Source organism: Amblyomma mixtum, chromosome 3 (assembly GCF_055824585.1).
Source record: "Amblyomma mixtum isolate Tamu chromosome 3, ASM5582458v1, whole genome shotgun sequence".
Classification (NCBI taxonomy): domain Eukaryota; kingdom Metazoa; phylum Arthropoda; class Arachnida; order Ixodida; family Ixodidae; genus Amblyomma; species Amblyomma mixtum.
The window spans coordinates 43,542,139-43,558,244 of NC_143014.1; the positions used below are offsets into that span (position 1 = coordinate 43,542,139).

At 48.2% G+C, this 16,106-nt stretch overlaps 4 protein-coding genes across 5 annotated transcripts in view; 2 read left to right on the forward strand and 2 right to left on the reverse strand.

Moving 5' to 3' along the window:
* Positions 1–16,106, reverse strand: part of tws (protein phosphatase 2 regulatory subunit tws) — a 41,732-nt gene that overhangs the window by 17,583 nt on the left and 8,043 nt on the right. Inside the window, exons 1-3 of one of the 2 annotated variants that reach the window (XM_089578934.1) lie at positions 2,696–2,881; positions 2,504–2,569; positions 1,805–1,902 (exon numbers count right to left, since the gene is read on the reverse strand). In XM_089578934.1, the coding sequence (XP_089435060.1) occupies positions 1,805–1,902; positions 2,504–2,569; positions 2,696–2,702 (171 nt within the window). In that variant the 5' untranslated portion in view covers positions 2,703–2,881. Of the gene's footprint in view, positions 1–1,804; positions 1,903–2,503; positions 2,570–2,695; positions 2,882–16,106 lie in introns of those variants that run through there. The other variant, XM_089578932.1, reaches the window with a different exon arrangement.
* LOC149349954 (clathrin interactor 1-like) lies at positions 3,640–6,079 on the forward strand. The gene is made up of 3 exons (XM_089578931.1): positions 3,640–4,079; positions 4,187–5,032; positions 5,102–6,079. Exons 1-3 carry the CDS (start codon positions 4,039–4,041, stop codon positions 5,796–5,798), a joined length of 1,584 nt encoding a protein of 527 aa, XP_089435057.1. The 5' UTR covers positions 3,640–4,038; the 3' UTR covers positions 5,799–6,079.
* LOC149349955 (uncharacterized) lies at positions 6,014–9,083 on the reverse strand. Its single transcript, XM_089578936.1, has 2 exons — positions 7,523–9,083; positions 6,014–6,268 (listed from the first exon to the last, which is right to left on the reverse strand). The coding sequence occupies exons 1-2, from the start codon at positions 7,668–7,670 to the stop codon at positions 6,093–6,095; spliced, it is 324 nt and encodes a 107-aa protein (XP_089435062.1). The 5' UTR covers positions 7,671–9,083; the 3' UTR covers positions 6,014–6,092.
* On the forward strand, positions 8,396–15,215 carry LOC149349956 (bridging integrator 3-like). Its single transcript, XM_089578935.1, has 7 exons — positions 8,396–8,588; positions 8,712–8,766; positions 8,840–8,880; positions 8,943–9,004; positions 9,084–9,220; positions 9,583–9,623; positions 14,639–15,215. Exons 1-7 carry the CDS (start codon positions 8,581–8,583, stop codon positions 15,036–15,038), a joined length of 744 nt encoding a protein of 247 aa, XP_089435061.1. The 5' UTR covers positions 8,396–8,580; the 3' UTR covers positions 15,039–15,215.

Sequence of the window (16,106 nt, forward strand, 5' to 3'; positions counted from 1 at the left end):
AGAATTGACAGAAGAATAGGATCCCATTCAAAACAGAAGTGGCTGCTATTCAATGAATTATGAATGCCATCATGTCAACCCCACCAACAAATCGATGTAGCTATGCTGACAAAGTATACCACAATTCTGTGTGGCAGAAACTTAAAACCAGATCATTTTTAACAGAAGGCCCCAACATAAATATAAAAGCAGTGAGTGAGCTTTTCTGCATCTACGCTATGTTAAATGCTATATCACAAGTGTTCCTAATTACTGCACAACATATTTATGAGAAGCACTTTGCGCAATCCTAGGAACGTTAGAGACCGTTACAAGAAAAGCTACTCTTGAAAAAGTGAACAAATGAGGCTCACTAAGCTCATTACTAATGACAGTGAAAGAGGATTTTTTTTTACTAGCTTAGAACACACTGAAATTTTTACTTTGTTCTGTTCATTTCGCTCTGTTGCTGTTTTAACTCATAGGTATGAGCATAACAAAAGGCCACACCCCTTGCCACTCGCACGACCTTTGCACCTGTCCAGATGACTTAAAATTTTCTGCTTCAAGCTCGTCTTTGGCAAAATGAAAGCCTTTGCGTTACTTCGCGTCCCTGAAAAAATTGTATCCATACCTACCCACCAATCATTTCACAAGAACGTACTCAAAACACTGACATCAATGAATTTACTCGTCCACTGTTCGTTTTTTGTTTGTGTTCTGGTTGTTTATTGCAATTTTTTTTTCGATTCCACTGCTATAACTGTATAATGTTATTACTAGCTTACAATTAATATTTTTGTCTAGCCTGTAAAGTTGATCTTGCTACTTTTGTTTATTATTACAGATTCCCCTGTGGGCCTGTATGGTATACATAAAATAAGAAACATATAAAAGTAACTTACTATTGGTCAGAAAACCAGCACTTATGAAAAAGAACTTTTTGTTTGCACTGCAACTTAAATTATGCAACAAAATTAAGAAAAAATTAAAAACTGGGTGCAACTATTGCGAAAGCACACGTGTTAACAAGAACACCTGGCAAAAAAAACAAGCAGAAAAGCAAATTAGAGCCGTAATATCACGAATTGTGACCGGCTATCCCAATAGTTCAGCTTTATATGGGATAAACATTTAGAGGAAAACTGCATTCATGAAGGTCACTGGTCTGTCATCACTTCTGTACGCAGTCATGCAATGAGGCAGTTATGCAATCAAGTTTGGCAAGTTATCAAATATCAACAGGTGGCCAACCATGGCTGGCTCGAAGCTGTGACATTAATGCTGTTAAATAAATTTATAGCTAAGCTGCCCGTGTACCACTAAAATCAAATCATCTCGACATGATAGCAGGGCGAAAGTCACAATGGTCGACTTGCCAAACAAATGGCAGTGTATAAATACCACTTGGTGCCCCTGCCAAAGCTGTTGGCACACATCATGTGCACACACTATGAAGACCGTTAAGTGGGCAAAGGTAACATGGTAACGTCGGGGCAACATGAAACTTTCAGAAAAGCCAAGCAGCTTCGATCGCTCGCAGACCACCATACCAACAATGCTACAAAAGGTAAATGACATGGAAACACAGCAGAAAGGTTCAGGAACGCGGTTACGGCGGGGCATTTTTGACGGTACGCTGCCCGGCTGGCTCGTGCATCCCCCACAGCGTGAATAAGCAGTGGCTCAAGTCAAAGGTATAACGCGTGCGCTGGTGTGACCAAGCTGTGGCGCTCTATGGAGCAGGGCTCGCGGCGGCCGAGCGAGGCCTGCTCCACTGTGTGCGGCCAACCGGCGCGCGCAGGGAAGGCGTGCCCGCACTCACCGCAGGGTCTCGCTGAAAGATGACAACCCGACCACCTTTGTCGCCTGTCGCCAGCAGGTCACCGTCATGGTTGAACTCCACGCACGAAATTATGTCCGCTGCACGTAAGGAAAACGAACAAACTGGTTGCTTGCTCTGTTTACGTTTCGCGCTCATAGTATAGCACGCACCAAGCCCTGCTGCCCGGCGTACGCAACAAGTGTACTGCCAAACAGCGAGCGAGCCGGAGAACGCGACGGTTGCGCAGGTCGCCACCGACCAAAATGCTGCGCCCACGGGCCAGCCAGGGCGCCGGTAATTTCAGCACGTCTGAGACAACAACAAAAACTTCGGCTGCGCAACCAAGGTCACACATAACGTCCCCGCCGTTCATCACACGTCTGTCACCGCGCCCCAGTGACCGGAGGCGGTCGCGAGCATTAAGATACGCTGAAATAATGCCCCCTTAGGTGCCGCTCGAGCAAAGCATCCCAACTACAGGCGCACTTCGCGCCAGGGCCCTTCCAGGACATTCAGACACTACGCAACATGCAGCATATTATGCAACGCGACTCCTACAGAGCCATTGAGACGGCTCACAAAACGAGCTGCACAACTCGGCGAGGAAAGCAGAGATAAAGCACATCGGCAACTTTTCCACTGAACTTCTCAAAATCTGACCGCTGCTTAGGCCTTGCATAGCGGCCACAGTTCACTCACCTTCTGTTACATCGTCGTCTAACGTCCCCTTCACTTGAGAGAAACACCACTGGATCTCTCCATTACCTGAAACACGCAGTAAATATCCACAGTGAAACGCCTGAACACTAGTCGCTGGCCGGCGTCAAAGCGACTGCCATTATCGCAGTTGCACAGGAGACAGTTTTTTTCGAGGCTGAAGCATGTATTTACCTGCCATTACAACCGCAATAAATAACGCGAAAAGTTCTTTGTACTTCTTGAAAAATTAACTAAGAGTGCCTGAGGCCTCAAGACATGTAAATTTCATTCGATGGCTTTAGATTTACAAACCAATAGTAGAAAACGATTTCAAGATGGCGCACTCTCCGACAGAAGCGCCTAACCGACGTCACAGCGCAATGCACGCAGGGAAGGGTGCGTTTCCTTTGTGCATTTTCCTTTGGAATTTCCAGCGCGCTAGTTCTGGTTCTGACGACGCGAGTGCAACGCCGCTATTTTGAACGAAGCAGGGCTTTGAACGAAAAAATTCGAACCAATAAGTTTCACCAGTTATCCTGTGGTGACAAGCATAGGCATTAAGGTGCGCAAGGCTTTGCACCCGCATCAACAGCCAAGTGACAAGCCGACTCAGAACGGAGCATGGCGTGCTTGCGGCCTTATTTCAAATGCAATAACCTACCTGATGGAATACTAACTTTCTTCAGATAACTGGCTCCTAGCTCCGGGATGGCCGGTAATGCTTCTTGAGGGCTGGGTGACAGTACAGCCCGATCTGCAGTATGTGTGGTCCATTCTATCGGAATGCGCGCGCACTGCGCGCGCTCGATGCAAATCCGCGTGATAAAATGCCAAACGAAGAAGACGTGCCAGTTTCGCCTGCTGGATGCTTTTTTTTTTTCATTCAAACAGAATTTCTACTGACATCTTCCGGTTTTAATACCTATTTTATTCAGAATGTGGTCCCGTTTGCTACGCAACGTTGCTAGAACCATTAAGAATATTGTTGCAGGTACGCTACCTGCGCGTGCTTGTTAAAGTGTTTGCAACCGTGTGCCAGGTTTGCCACTAAAACGTCGGTATCCTCTTCAATCTTATCATAGTCCGGTTCAACACATATGACGGCGGACAAAAGAGGTATCGCGAGGCGGCCTACGTGCCGGGCAAAGATAAGACGCACGCCAGCACACCTCCCGAACAGCTGACTGCCAACAGCAGACGCCGCGGGTGTGAGTGCACGCGGGCAATCGGGGATGCACGGTCGGTCCCCGTAGTCGACCAGCGGTGTTCAGCGTGGAACACAGTTCCGTTGTGGTCGACAAGCGAATGCTAGGCGGGGGGAGGGGCAGTGTGTTGTGCCGGCGCAAAGGGTGTCGTCAAGGCCGCCGCCACCTAGCGTAGAGCACAAAAATATGCACTTGTTAGATCACGTGACGGGGCCGCCATCGCTCATGTCGTGTGGGTAAGTGCTTAGAACCGTGCGCTACTTATTTGTGCGGCCCTCGTTGAGTGCACCGCCGAAGCCGCCAGCTGCCGGCCCGATCCGTCCCAGCACCATGAATATGCCATGGAAGATCAAGGAGTTGGTGGATAAAGCGTAAGTAGGTCGTCGGCCGGTTGCCGATTCCAGCTGGTGGGTAGGCCTAGGCTGGCTCCGCCGGATAGTTTTTCCCCGTCGGCTGATGACGGGACTTCTCTGCGCAGCACCAACATGGTGATGAACTACACCGAGATGGAGGCCAAGGTGCGCGAGGCGACCAACGACGTGGCCTGGGGTCCGCCGGGCCAGCTGATGCAGGAGATAGCGCAGGCCACTTTCTCGTACGACCACTTTCCCGAGGTGATGGGCATGCTGTGGAAACGTATCCTGCAGGACAACAAGCGCTGTTACCGGCGGCCGTACAAGGGCCTCCTCCTGCTCGACTACCTTGTACGAAACGGCTCCGAGAGGGTCGTCACGTCGGCACGGGAGCACATTTACGATCTGCGGAGTCTCGAAAACTACTCGTTCATCGACGAGATTGGGAAGGACCAGGGCGTCAATGTGCGCCAGAAAGTGAAGGATCTGATTGACTTTATTCAAGACGACGAGAGGCTACGCGAAGAGCGCAAGAAGGCAAAGAAAGCTAAGGACAAGTACATCGGCTTGTCCGGCGAGTCGCTGGGCTTCCGATACAGCGACCGCAACAAGTTCGATGACATGGACCACGGGCCGCGGCTGGGCCGCCGGCACAGCTTCGAAGACTCGCCCGACAACAGCAACGACGAGGAGCGCGACGAACGGCCTGGTGGAGGCGTGACGTACCGCGACGAACCTAGGACTCCTAGTTGGAAGCCGCAAGCCAAGAAGCTGGACATGGGCGCTGCTGCGAACTACGGCCGTGAGGCCTCGCCGCCTGCAAGCCCGGCCGCCACTACGGCGGCGGCGCCGCTGCCAGTGCCGAGTGTGCCGGCGGCCGACTTGCTGGGTGACATTGTTAGTACGCCGACCGCAAACGGCGACTTCGCCGACTTCAGCCAATTCCAGAGCGCAACGGCTGCGCCACCCAGGTAGGTTCCCTACGCCGGTGCCATACCGGCCGGCGTCATAGCCCGGCTTGTGTTTTTGCATCTTTGCAGCGCCCAGGACGAGTTCACGGACTTTGCATCCTTCACCCCAACGAGCAGCATTCCTACCGGCCTGATTGACCTGCCCGTGCAGGCGGCCAGTGTTCAGCCCAGTTCGCAAACAAGCCCCACCGCGCCACCCGTCCTGTCCAGCATGCAGCCGAGTCTGCACACGAGTCCCATCTCCCAGCCTGTCCTGCAGGCTAACCCGCTGGCTGGCCTACAGCCAGTAATGCCGGCCAACCCGCTGGCAGGTATGCAACAGACCAGCCCCCTGACTCCACTGCAACCACCGCTGCAAACGAGCCCCCTTGTCACTGGCCTGCAGTCGCCTTCAGGTGGCATGATGGGCCTCCCAATGGGCTACCCCTTGGCAGCTCAACCAGCCACCTTCCACATGGGATACCACCTCCCGCCACAGGCTGGCCTTGCCCAGCCTGTGGCCTTCCAGGGGCTACCAGGTCTCGTCCGGCAGTCCAGCCCTGGGTGCACACCTTTGACACCAAGCCCTGCCAGTGCAGCACCCTCTGCGCTTGGGGGACCAATGGGTGGCCAAGCACCGCCAGGAAAGTGTGGAAAAACGTGGGTGGACTCTGGTAGCATTAACATCAGTGTGGACAACCTGAGCCTGACCAGCAAGTATGCGAAACCGGCAGCACCTTCCATGAACCAGCTGGCAGCAGGCAATTCCTTGGGACGACTGCAGTGAGGTCTCCATGGCAGAAGTCTTGAGCAGGGTGGGGCTTCGGCCCCCGGGGGAGCTCGTGCTGGTCACATATCATGCGCGGGGGGCCTCTGCCCCTGGACCGGTGCTTGTCTTCCATTGTTTCCCCCCCCTCCCGTAACCCAGGACAGGCAGAGAAAATTGCGCTCAGTGACACCGTCGTCACCCCCGGGCTGAATAAAGCAATAGAACAAAGCAGCTCCAGGGCCAGCCTGCCTCCCCTTGACGGCCGTATATTTTTTAATAAAAGCCTGGCCACTTGTTGACTTATGTGTCGCACTAATGACTCTTGGGCGACGGCTGGTGTTGGGTCTTCTGTTGAGCCTGTAGCCGCTCAAGCTTCTCCAGGCTAATGCTCTGCAAGGGCAACAGCTTGGGCTTGCACAGCACAGGGCGCACACAGCTTTCACGGCACAGCAGCCCTCGGCTGGGCACCACTTCGTGCACCGCTGCTCCTGCGCAGTTGAAGTAAAGGTGGGCTGCTGGCTCTTGCTTTTTTTCACCCCTGTAGTTGCTCATCTACTGTTGTCTGTGCCATCTCTGAAGTCACTCAATGCTGAACAGCAGTATTTAGTGACTTTAAAGACTGCCTTTTTGGCAAACCCAGCCCACCACCTTATTGGTTCATTCTTTCCTGTTTGTTCTAAATTGCAAAGCATAGATTACTACCACATGCAGTTTGCTGATCAGGTGCACCATCCTTGAAAGCACAGTGAATAAGGTATCATTCAGCTTCTCATTAGTGATTCCAGTGTGTAGTGTGGTTTGTGTACATGCATTTTTTGTAAATGTCTCTGAAACCACTGATGCTACATGTTTAACTGTTCGTACCTAAACAGTGATCAAAGTGCTAAAACAAATAGGAAACATGACTGCCATAAACACAAACCCAGAAATGTGTGGGACATTATCATAATGCTCTGCAGCTGGTAAATATGCTAGTAACATTCCAAGCTATTTCAATGTGCTGAATGCCCACTACACTGTCTCCCAATACATTTGGTGCCAATCTAGAGCGATAGTGCCCTACATTCCAACTCTGAGTGTCGGTTCTATGCAAAAAGGGGGGAGAGGAGGTGCAGATCTACCGTTAATCTGTGAGCTAGCATATCCTTGGCATGGCTCGCGCGTAACGCGCAAGCATTTAACCTCTCGGTTGAACAGAAATTTGTCTGCTTGGTATAGTGCAACCTGAAGTCGGTTGCCGCCGCGCTCGTTCAACGAAAGCATGCCAAGACACTGCTGCAAAGTTGAATCCCCGTTCAGCGCAGCTCTCCTTCACAATCCACTCAAGCATAAGAAAATTTCACAAGGCGTTCAGTTGCGTGCTACATGCCACTGCTTGCGCAAGCAGCGCCTTAACGCTTTACAGCTGTCCTGACCAAGGACGAATGACGTCAGGAAGTAAACAAGCGGTATAATATCCGGAAGATCACGTTAGCGAAAGAGTGTGAAACAACCACGCGGCAACAACACTGTCCCGCGCCTGGAGAGAACTAAAGGCGTTATCAGAATAAGTAAACGGTACTAGTTTTCGGATGGTTTTTCAGGCGGTCGTGCACGCACAGGAAGCGGTCAACGCCCGCTGCTCAAGAGGGTGTGCGACCCAAATTACCGCTCACAAATGATGACAGAACACACGACCGCCATCACCACCACCACACATTTGAAAATGTTTCAAACGCTAACAGATCGACTAGAATTCGTACCAAACATTTCTAAGGCCGCCGAAAACTTGAAGCGTGTGGAGATAAACCAGACACCTCCCTTCCGTATAAACAAATGGTTGTCAAGGCAACCATAGCGCCACGAGTAGCGCGCACAAATTGCAGCCGACGCCCCCTCATGGTGGTACATGCGGACAGGTGTCTGCACCAACCTTCTTGGTCTGCACTTATCTCCACTAGAGGGATCAGTGGCCCGAGCAGATTAGAGTTCCTGTATAATATGCTCCCGCAGAGTTCCTACCTTTGGTAGCATATACACTAACTCTAGAGCAGATTGTTTAAGGCATGGTTTAAGTACAAAAACTTGTGGCTGAGCATTGAAGCTCAGCCTACATTCAGGACTGCCGAACAGAATTCCTCTGTGACAAAAACCAGACCTAGTTAAACCTTTTCTTTTTACCTAAACAAGAAGCTAATCGCGAGACGTTTGGGGTGGGGTGAGGCGGTAGCTCAGAGTAGCTAATTTTCCTTAAAACAAGGCACGGTGGCGCTCGCCACCACCCCCATACGAAGCGGAAGCCCGTATTCGTCCAAAGTCATATGCCAAAAGCATGTTTTTTTCCCTCCGTGCCAAAAGCCTTCCGAAATTTTGTTATTACATTTGCTATCATAGCGGCGATGACAAAATTTTCGTCCTGCTCAACTGGCTCGCCAAATGCCACGCTCCATGCGCGCGTGAGGAACACGAAAACGCTCGCACTGGTAAGAAGTTTCTCATTTTAGAGGATATTAAAACCAATGAAACGATTGGCAGGCAAAATTCCACGCACATTTTCTTTTAGGAAGAAAACAAACGCCCGAGGCGTTGTCATGAGTAAATAAACAGACCGCAGCGCCAATCGTGGCACTTTCAGAAACTTGCGGCTACGTACGAGGCCAGCGTAGGGCCCACGGGACAGCGATGGCAGTAGCATGGCAGCTGCGTAGAGCGCGAAGTTCCTCTTGTGGGTGTCAGAGGTTGGTTTGACTGCTTAAGAAGCCCCCCGCATCGGTTATGCGGAAGGTAGAGTTCTTCAGACGGTCAGGTCAAGTACTACGTCATGAGTTGGTAAGTGCACCTACTACTTGCACACCGATGGAGGTTCTGGGCTGCTTTTGAAAAGCAACACAACTCGTTAACTGAGAGCAGCGTGACCGAAAGATAATCGCACCTGTTTTTACTTCCTTTAAGGAAACCCCTGAAGCGGTTGCCAAAGACATCGAGGAGCTCTCCAAGCGCCGAGCTCGTGAGTACTGTTAAACTTGCTGCCGCTGTTTTTGCACTGAGGGACCCTCACACTAGCCAATATTGCTTGACAGGACGAGAAGACGATTGAGGAACATGTGTCCAAGTTTGTTCGGTAAGGCTAGGCTGGGACTTCGTGGGCGTGTCGTCACTTCTAATTTCCCTCAATGTGTCCAGGCTCGAGAGGGACACCAAGAGGCTCCACAACGATGCAAAAAAGTACGAGGACACCATGCTCGGTACGAAAAGTTCCGTGTGCTGTACTCGCAGCGATTTGTTCGAACTCAATGCCTCCTGCTAAATGCTTTTTTTTTTTAGCGTTGTACCACTGTGAGAAGAAGATGAGCAGCGACCTGGCAAGCGGCGAGTTGTGCAACGAAAGCCCCGAGCTGCGCCGGCTCGTCGAAGAATGGCTTGGCTTTGCATCGTCCATGGACACTGCCGTTGATGACCACGTAAGCACGAGGAGCATTATATCCTGATGAGCAGTGAAACTTTTGAGCTTTCATTATATGCGAACAGTGGTTGATAAGTCTTGTTGGTGTAACACTGCAGCACGCTAACATTGTGACAACACACACCAGTAATACACTGGTTCCAGGAAAGGCGCTTTAACGAAGTTTCGATACTTCATTTCATACTAGGTGGCCTATCGCTTAAACATTTGATTTCAGAAATTTGTCCAGCTCACAAGTTATTAAAGTAAGACTAATAAAGTGGCACCTGTTGAGCAGATTTTCCTGTAATATAAATGTCCATTTTAATATGATAGCTAATCATTTAGAAGTGAGGAAAAAATTTTCCCTTCTGTTCACAGCTCGTGGCTGTTCGGCGTTGCTTGGTGGATCCTCTCAAACGGTGAGTGCACACATGCCACCACAAGTTTCCCAGCCACAGAGCTGTTTGTTTGCTGACTGCCACTGCCAAAAACAGAGGATTACAAAGGACCTTTGTAATAAGTGCCCGTACTGCCTTTGGAAGCAGCAGTAGGACACATGGCGCACGTGACATATATGTAGTGGGAACGCGTTGTTGAAGTCACTTGACAAGCCAGATCACTTACATTGTGGACAAATTTGGTGAGTGCAGAAATGTCAAGCCCTTTGTGAAGTGGGATGCATGGATAACTTGACAATACCACTATGAGACGAATATGGTATCCAGGTATTTAAATGGCAGGCACAAGGCCCAAATTGAGCAAGACTTGGACAAAGAGAGTAGACACCACGGACGGCGGCGTCCGTGGTGTGTACTCTCTTCGTCCGTGTGTTTTTGTGCACCGGAAAACTAGGCAGCAGTGCAGTGTCGTGCCAAGTAGCCACACACAAATTATGCGTCAGAAGTAAGTGTCACTACAAAAAATGGGGGAGAGTCGATTGAAAATTCCCTAAAGTTAGTAACAGTCTTGTGTTGTATTCAGATAGTGATAGGCAAGTGACAGCATAAACACTGCGATATGGTTTGCTAAGAATTCCATATAAGTTGCTCTGCTTCGCACATGCACCAAAGAGCAGCAATATCTGCAATCCTTACTTTATACAGCGAAAGAAAAAATTGTGAATTATTGGGTTTAACATCCCAAAGCGACATGTGTTGTAAGGCACGCCTAGTGGAGGGTTCTGGATTAACTTAGATCACTTGGGGTCCTTTAGCATGCTTTGACATCGCACAGCATTCGGGTGATTTTGTATTTCGCCTCCGTCGAAATACGGTTGCCATGGCCGGGATAGAAGTTGCGCCATGGGATCGGCAGCCAAACTGAAGCGAATAGAAAGTCGCCGTTAAATGAGGGATCAGTATGGTGAGCCATGTTTATCGCTATCTCAAATCTGAGTAGATCAAGGAAGTTTAGAAAGTGACACTGGTGCCGGACGGACTGCAACAAGGCCAAGCACTCAGAGTGGTGACACTAGAAATTGTGAGCCGCCGCGGTGGATCAGTGGCTATGGTGCTCGGCTGCTGGCCCGAAAGACGCGGGTTCGATCCCGGCCGCGGCGGCTGAATTTCTTTGGAGGAGAAATTCGAGGCCCGTGTACTGTGCGATGTTAGTGCACATAAAGAACCCCAGGTGGTCGAAATTTCCGGAGCCCTCCACTACGGCGTCTCTCATAGCCTTAGTCGCTTTGGGACGTTAAACCCCATAAAACAAACAAACAAACAAACTAGAAATTGTGGTTGTGGAGAAGTCTGGATAGGAAACAGGTTAAATAAAATGAGGATGTGGCCGTTCTTGGTACAAGTCATGGATCAGCGCACCCGACTGTCCATACATTTTTATTTTATAGTTCCGGAAGGTGCCTGCAAGGTGAATTCTACGCCATCTCACAACATAGTACGAAGAGCAGCACAGTTATGCCTGTCAAGAACATTTGCAATTTCAAGGAGGAGTCAATGGTTTTGCTTGGGAAGGCTATGAGAGACACTGCAACACTGATGCATTACCATCAGCAGGAAACAAAGTGCACAAGCCAAGCTAAGGGTGGTGTGTAACCAGAATGCATAGCTGAAAAAATGCCGGACTTGGACATTTGCTAAAAAAGGTGATGGTGACCCCTATTCCAGGATGGAAGCAGGGTTATTTGCCAACACCATTAATCCAAAGGAAAAATTGTTACCTCTATGAGCTACTCTGAGCTCCTGAAAAGTTTCCTGCAACCTACAATCAAAGCAAAATGACGTGTTCTCCCAAGTTCAGTTTTCTTGCTTGCAACATGATAGCACACGGCCCTATGCTGCCCGTGCAACTGCAGCAGCAATCAGAGCTGAATTTTGGCTGCCACCCACATCTGCTGTACTCCTGAGACTTTGCTCCCAATGTCCATCACAATTTTGGACTGTTGAAACAGGCAGCGAGTGACTGCATGTGCAATCAGATTTTTTTTTTTCTAAAGCCATTAATGTGCTTGCAAAGTGATGGAAAGCATGTTGTATTTAGTGCAGCTGAACCATTTCGAAAAGCTACGGAATCGGGCAGTCTATGCTGTCAGTAAATTTTGAAATGAAAGCTGTTTAAGGTTTTCATTTCACTCTCCCTTGAATGCGTGTGCTTTTTCGGGTTTTATTTTTTCAAAATTGAGGAGAGATCATCGCAGATGTTACCATCTCCTCTGCAGCACTTCTGCATCCATGCAAGACCTAGCTACTTTTGTTTACACATTGAGAAAATAGCTCATCATCACAAGAACCATTTTAAAAGTAAGAGCCTTGGAACAGAACGTAATAAGCATGTGCAGCGCTTGATAGAGTGATACCAAATCTGCACAGTAACTGTTTTGGAGCCTCTCTTCTGATGCATACTTTTTGGACTTATCCTCAAATTCAGCCACGCCACGGATAAGCATTAAAGTGGGTTTGAAATGTCAGTTCACAGAAAACTGCACTCTTGAATAAGCACAGATGTGCACTAATTTTTGTGCAGTGTTTTCAACTTTCTGGGCTGGGGAACATGCGTGCTCTGGAAGGCGCATTTATGGGTAGAAATCAGGTTTTACCCGATGTTAAAGAAATCCGTTTGGGGCCCTATATTATATGTGGCTTTTGTTTGACTAGTCCCTGGCCTTACTGAATTTTTGTGCACCCTGTTGATGTTTTAGAAGAGTCAAACCTCATTTCGACCCAATATGCTGCTGTCATGACTAGAGCTAATATACAGACTAGAGCGAAAGCGGTGGCCACTTTTCCATGCACACCCTCTCCGCATTGCTGCTAATCATGGCAGCCACTATGGTATGCCTCTGACTAACCAGCCAATGCATGCCACTTTCATGGCATATCAATCTAGCAACGTCAATCTCTTCATGTCATGCAATTCTAATCTGTACCATATGGGCCGGGCCCTGTTAAAACAAACTTGTGCACAGTATTCCTGTTTACAAAGCTTTCGTGTATCAGCAAAGCTAGCACTGGTGTACAAGGCTGGCCATGCCTGTGGTGTACACCATTGCAACAGCAACAAGGCACATTTCAGACCAATATATCTGAATATATCTGGGTGAATCCCCCAAGGTGCATTGAGTGTATTGTTACATCTGCAGTCACCAAACGCTAATACGCCAAACACTTGGTTAAAAATGTGTGTGCGTTACAAGGAAGGAACTGAAAGTGATACAAGCTGTAGTTTAAAAACTTTTCTTCCTTTAGGAAGGATGCATGTCAATTCTGCTATTGTATTTTCTCCTAGTAGCAAACTGGGATGGAAGGGAACGTGTTCATTGCAAAATATAATGTGCTTTTTTTTGTAGTTCAAGTTTCGAGCATATAAATAAAATGAGTTATCGTGTCTACAGAATGTTGCTCAGCCAAACCCCTGGCCTGTATGCACTCTATTTTCGCACAGAGGGGCTACTTGGCGGCAAGTTTTGCGCTGTCCTCTTTAGGTCGGGTACTTGCCTGAATTGGTGAAAATATAAAGAATGAGTGTGTTCTCAACCCCCTTTTATCCAGTTAGGTTATCTGTTTATTAGCCCATGTTTTGCATGTGTTCTTGTTTTAAGGTTCACCAGGTTGTGTATTACGGTTCTTTTGAGTTTTTTTTTCAACCCCTATGTAATTTATTTTTATTGATCACCCTAAGGTATGTTGTACAGCTGTTGTGAAACAGACTTTAGTCCAGTATCAGCATAGTTTAGTGTAGTCCAGTATATTATTCGGGCTTTCCATTGATTTTCACCGCTTCAGGCAAATATCCACTGTGCAAAATTTGAGCCCAACAAGTGAGCAGTGAAGCAGGTTTTTTTTTTTCAATTTTCTCTCAATTTTTTACAACATTCAGTATGTAGTCGAGGGTTTGACGGCATACCGTCTGGTCAGGAATCATGGTGATGAGGATCGCTGGTCACTGGCCAAAGTCAATAAAGATGGAAAGACGTTTCGGGAGCGCTACGGCTCCCTTGTTCACTATAGTGAACATCCATCTTTCCATCTTTATTGACTTTGGCCAGTGACCAGCAATCCTCATCACCATGATTCCTGACCGGTATGTTCACTATAGTGAACAAGGGAGCCGTAGCGCTAACGTCTTACAAGGGAGCCGCAGCGCTCCCGAAACGTCTTTCCATCTTTATTGACTTTGGCCAGTGACCAACATTCAGTATGTCTCCACACCTTGCACTAGTAAGTTTGTGTGATTTCACGAGTAAAAAGTTGTGCATAAGGTGGGCAAGTCCACTGCGAAGGCAGCATAAAATCTGAATTAAGAGTTCTTTGTGTCTACATAATTTGTCAAAATTATAAATTGTGGGGCTTAACATCCCAAAGTGCCACATCGTTGTAAGAGACAGTGTAGTAGAAGGCTGCGGATAAATTTAGACCACCTGCGGTTCTTTAAAGTGCGCTGACAGTGCACAGCACATGAGCTTAATATAGCTTCTGCAGCTAGATCTAAATGATTTCAGCTCAGCACCTTTAAAGTGAATTGCTGTCTTTTAGTCGTCTGTATCAAATGCAGTGTAATTTTAATATTGTTTTGCAATGCTAGGTATTCTAGTGAGGTTTACTTTTGTGGAACGTACTTTAGGCAGGTTATACCATTGACGCAAGGTTTATGTGCAATACGTGGTAGTGTATCATGTGAATCCATTCAGCAGCATGTGTCTTCGAACTGCATTCAGCAGCACCCTGTTATGGTATGATGGCACATAAAATGAGAACGCATAGGAGCCCATGGATGTTGTTATAGGATTGGGCTCCCAAAGCACAAAAGAAACCAGGAAAAATAAACTGAACAAATCAATGGGGTCAAAAATCAAACCACTATCTGAGCCAGAAAGAGTGTGTACATGCGTGTATGCTCGTGTTTAAGCTCAGCTGAACAGCCAGAATACTGGAAAGCAGTCCATTTAACCAAGGATGCCTTTTGCATTACGTGAATGCAGATACCAAACTGTGTTTGCTGAGGTGCAGGCAGCACTGAAACGGCGCGACCAAGCGATCCAGGAGTGCTTGCGCCTTGAGCAGCGCGTCGATCGGTTGGGTGGGCGCGAGTCGACAGGTCCCAACTTGGCCCGCCTGAGCGAGTGCCGCCAGGCAGTGGAGACGGCTCAAGCTGAGCTGACCACAATGGAAGCACTGCTGGCACAGGACCTGCCTCGCTGGTACGAAGCCAGCAGCCTCTACCTGCAGCCCTGCCTTGAGGCCTTGGTACACAGCCAGATACTGCACTGGGGACAGGCAACCACCCGCGCCCATGACCTCATGGCTCCTGGGCAACGCAGCCCTGTAGAGCTGCGCTTGGCTGCTGCCAGAGCCCTCTCCATAGTCAGCCTGCCTACCTGAGCACATCACAGCAGCATGGTGCCCCATGACACCTGTTGGCACTGCAGGCTGATATGAGGATTGCAGCTGTACAGTAGTGCACAGCTAAGGCTCAAGATTAATTGTGTTACGTATGTTAGTTATTATGTACGCAGTGAAACTTCTGGAAATATATTTTCACGTGTTTTGCGTGCTTCATATTTTTTCTAAATTGACTGTGCATCACATCACTTTTCTTCGATATCTGAGGTGCATTGCGTGCTGTAGTGAGTCATGGTCAGTGAACGAGTCCTAAGATGGATCATCATTTTGGAACTACGGACATGGTTCTGAAACATCAGTCCAACTTCAGACTTGGTCAGTGTCTGTGATTCACCTCAACTTTCGTCGAGCCCTTGATTGTACAGTCGGGGACAAAAGTCTCCGGACCACGTGTTCCTCAAACAAAGCTTATAGCTCTACTATAAGACAGCGGCTGGAGACCGCACTTTTGGAGATGAATGAACAAAAATTTAACTTTTACCTCCACAAGTGTGGTCTCCAGCCGCCGACTAATAGCAGAGCTATCGGCTTCGTTAGAGGAACACGTGGTCCGGAGACTTTTGTCCCTGACTGTACATAGAGTACTGTTATGAACAAAGACAGCTTTTGCATTTCAAACAGTGCAGGTACCACCACCTCTTTTTACACTTCTATAATAGTTGCATTTTCCTGCAAGATGAACTCGAACGAACTGACGATCAGCATAAGTGTGAACATGTTCATGTATGCATGCATGCAGTTCTCATGTGAGCAGGCAAATGCAAGTAGGATGGCATAATGACTACAACTGCAGAAGCAAATAGAATTTGGAAGAATTTGATTGCAGTAAGAGCAGAGAATTACATTTCTTATATTAGCCATGCAAATCATTTGCACTTCAGTTCTCTTAAGATTGCAAAAAGTTAAGGCTAGGTCTATAACTGGAAATGTTGACAGTTCTGTCCTAGACTTGAAATATTCATTCAGTCCTGCCATTCCAAAAATAAATTGGGAACAGCTGACGATCTGCAATTGGTTTTCAAGTTGTATGTCAAGCAGTGGTTAACG

Bases quoted from the DNA above. Each gene is read 5' to 3' on its own strand.
- LOC149349954 (XM_089578931.1), top strand. From the start codon at position 4,039: ATGAATATGCCATGGAAGATCAAGGAGTTGGTGGATAAAGC. The intron at 4,080-4,186 runs GTAAGTAGGTCG...TTCTCTGCGCAG, and splicing joins AAGGAGTTGGTGGATAAAGC to CACCAACATGGTGATGAACT. The intron at 5,033-5,101 runs GTAGGTTCCCTA...GCATCTTTGCAG, and splicing joins GCAACGGCTGCGCCACCCAG to CGCCCAGGACGAGTTCACGG.
- LOC149349955 (XM_089578936.1), bottom strand. From the start codon at position 7,670: ATGTACCACCATGAGGGGGCGTCGGCTGCAATTTGTGCGCGCTACTCG. The intron at 6,269-7,522 runs GTACGAATTCTA...TCAACTGCGCAG, and splicing joins GGCGGCCTTAGAAATGTTTG to GAGCAGCGGTGCACGAAGTG.
- LOC149349956 (XM_089578935.1), top strand. The intron at 9,005-9,083 runs GTACGAAAAGTT...TTTTTTTTTTAG, and splicing joins GTACGAGGACACCATGCTCG to CGTTGTACCACTGTGAGAAG. The intron at 9,624-14,638 runs GTGAGTGCACAC...ACGTGAATGCAG, and splicing joins TTGGTGGATCCTCTCAAACG to ATACCAAACTGTGTTTGCTG.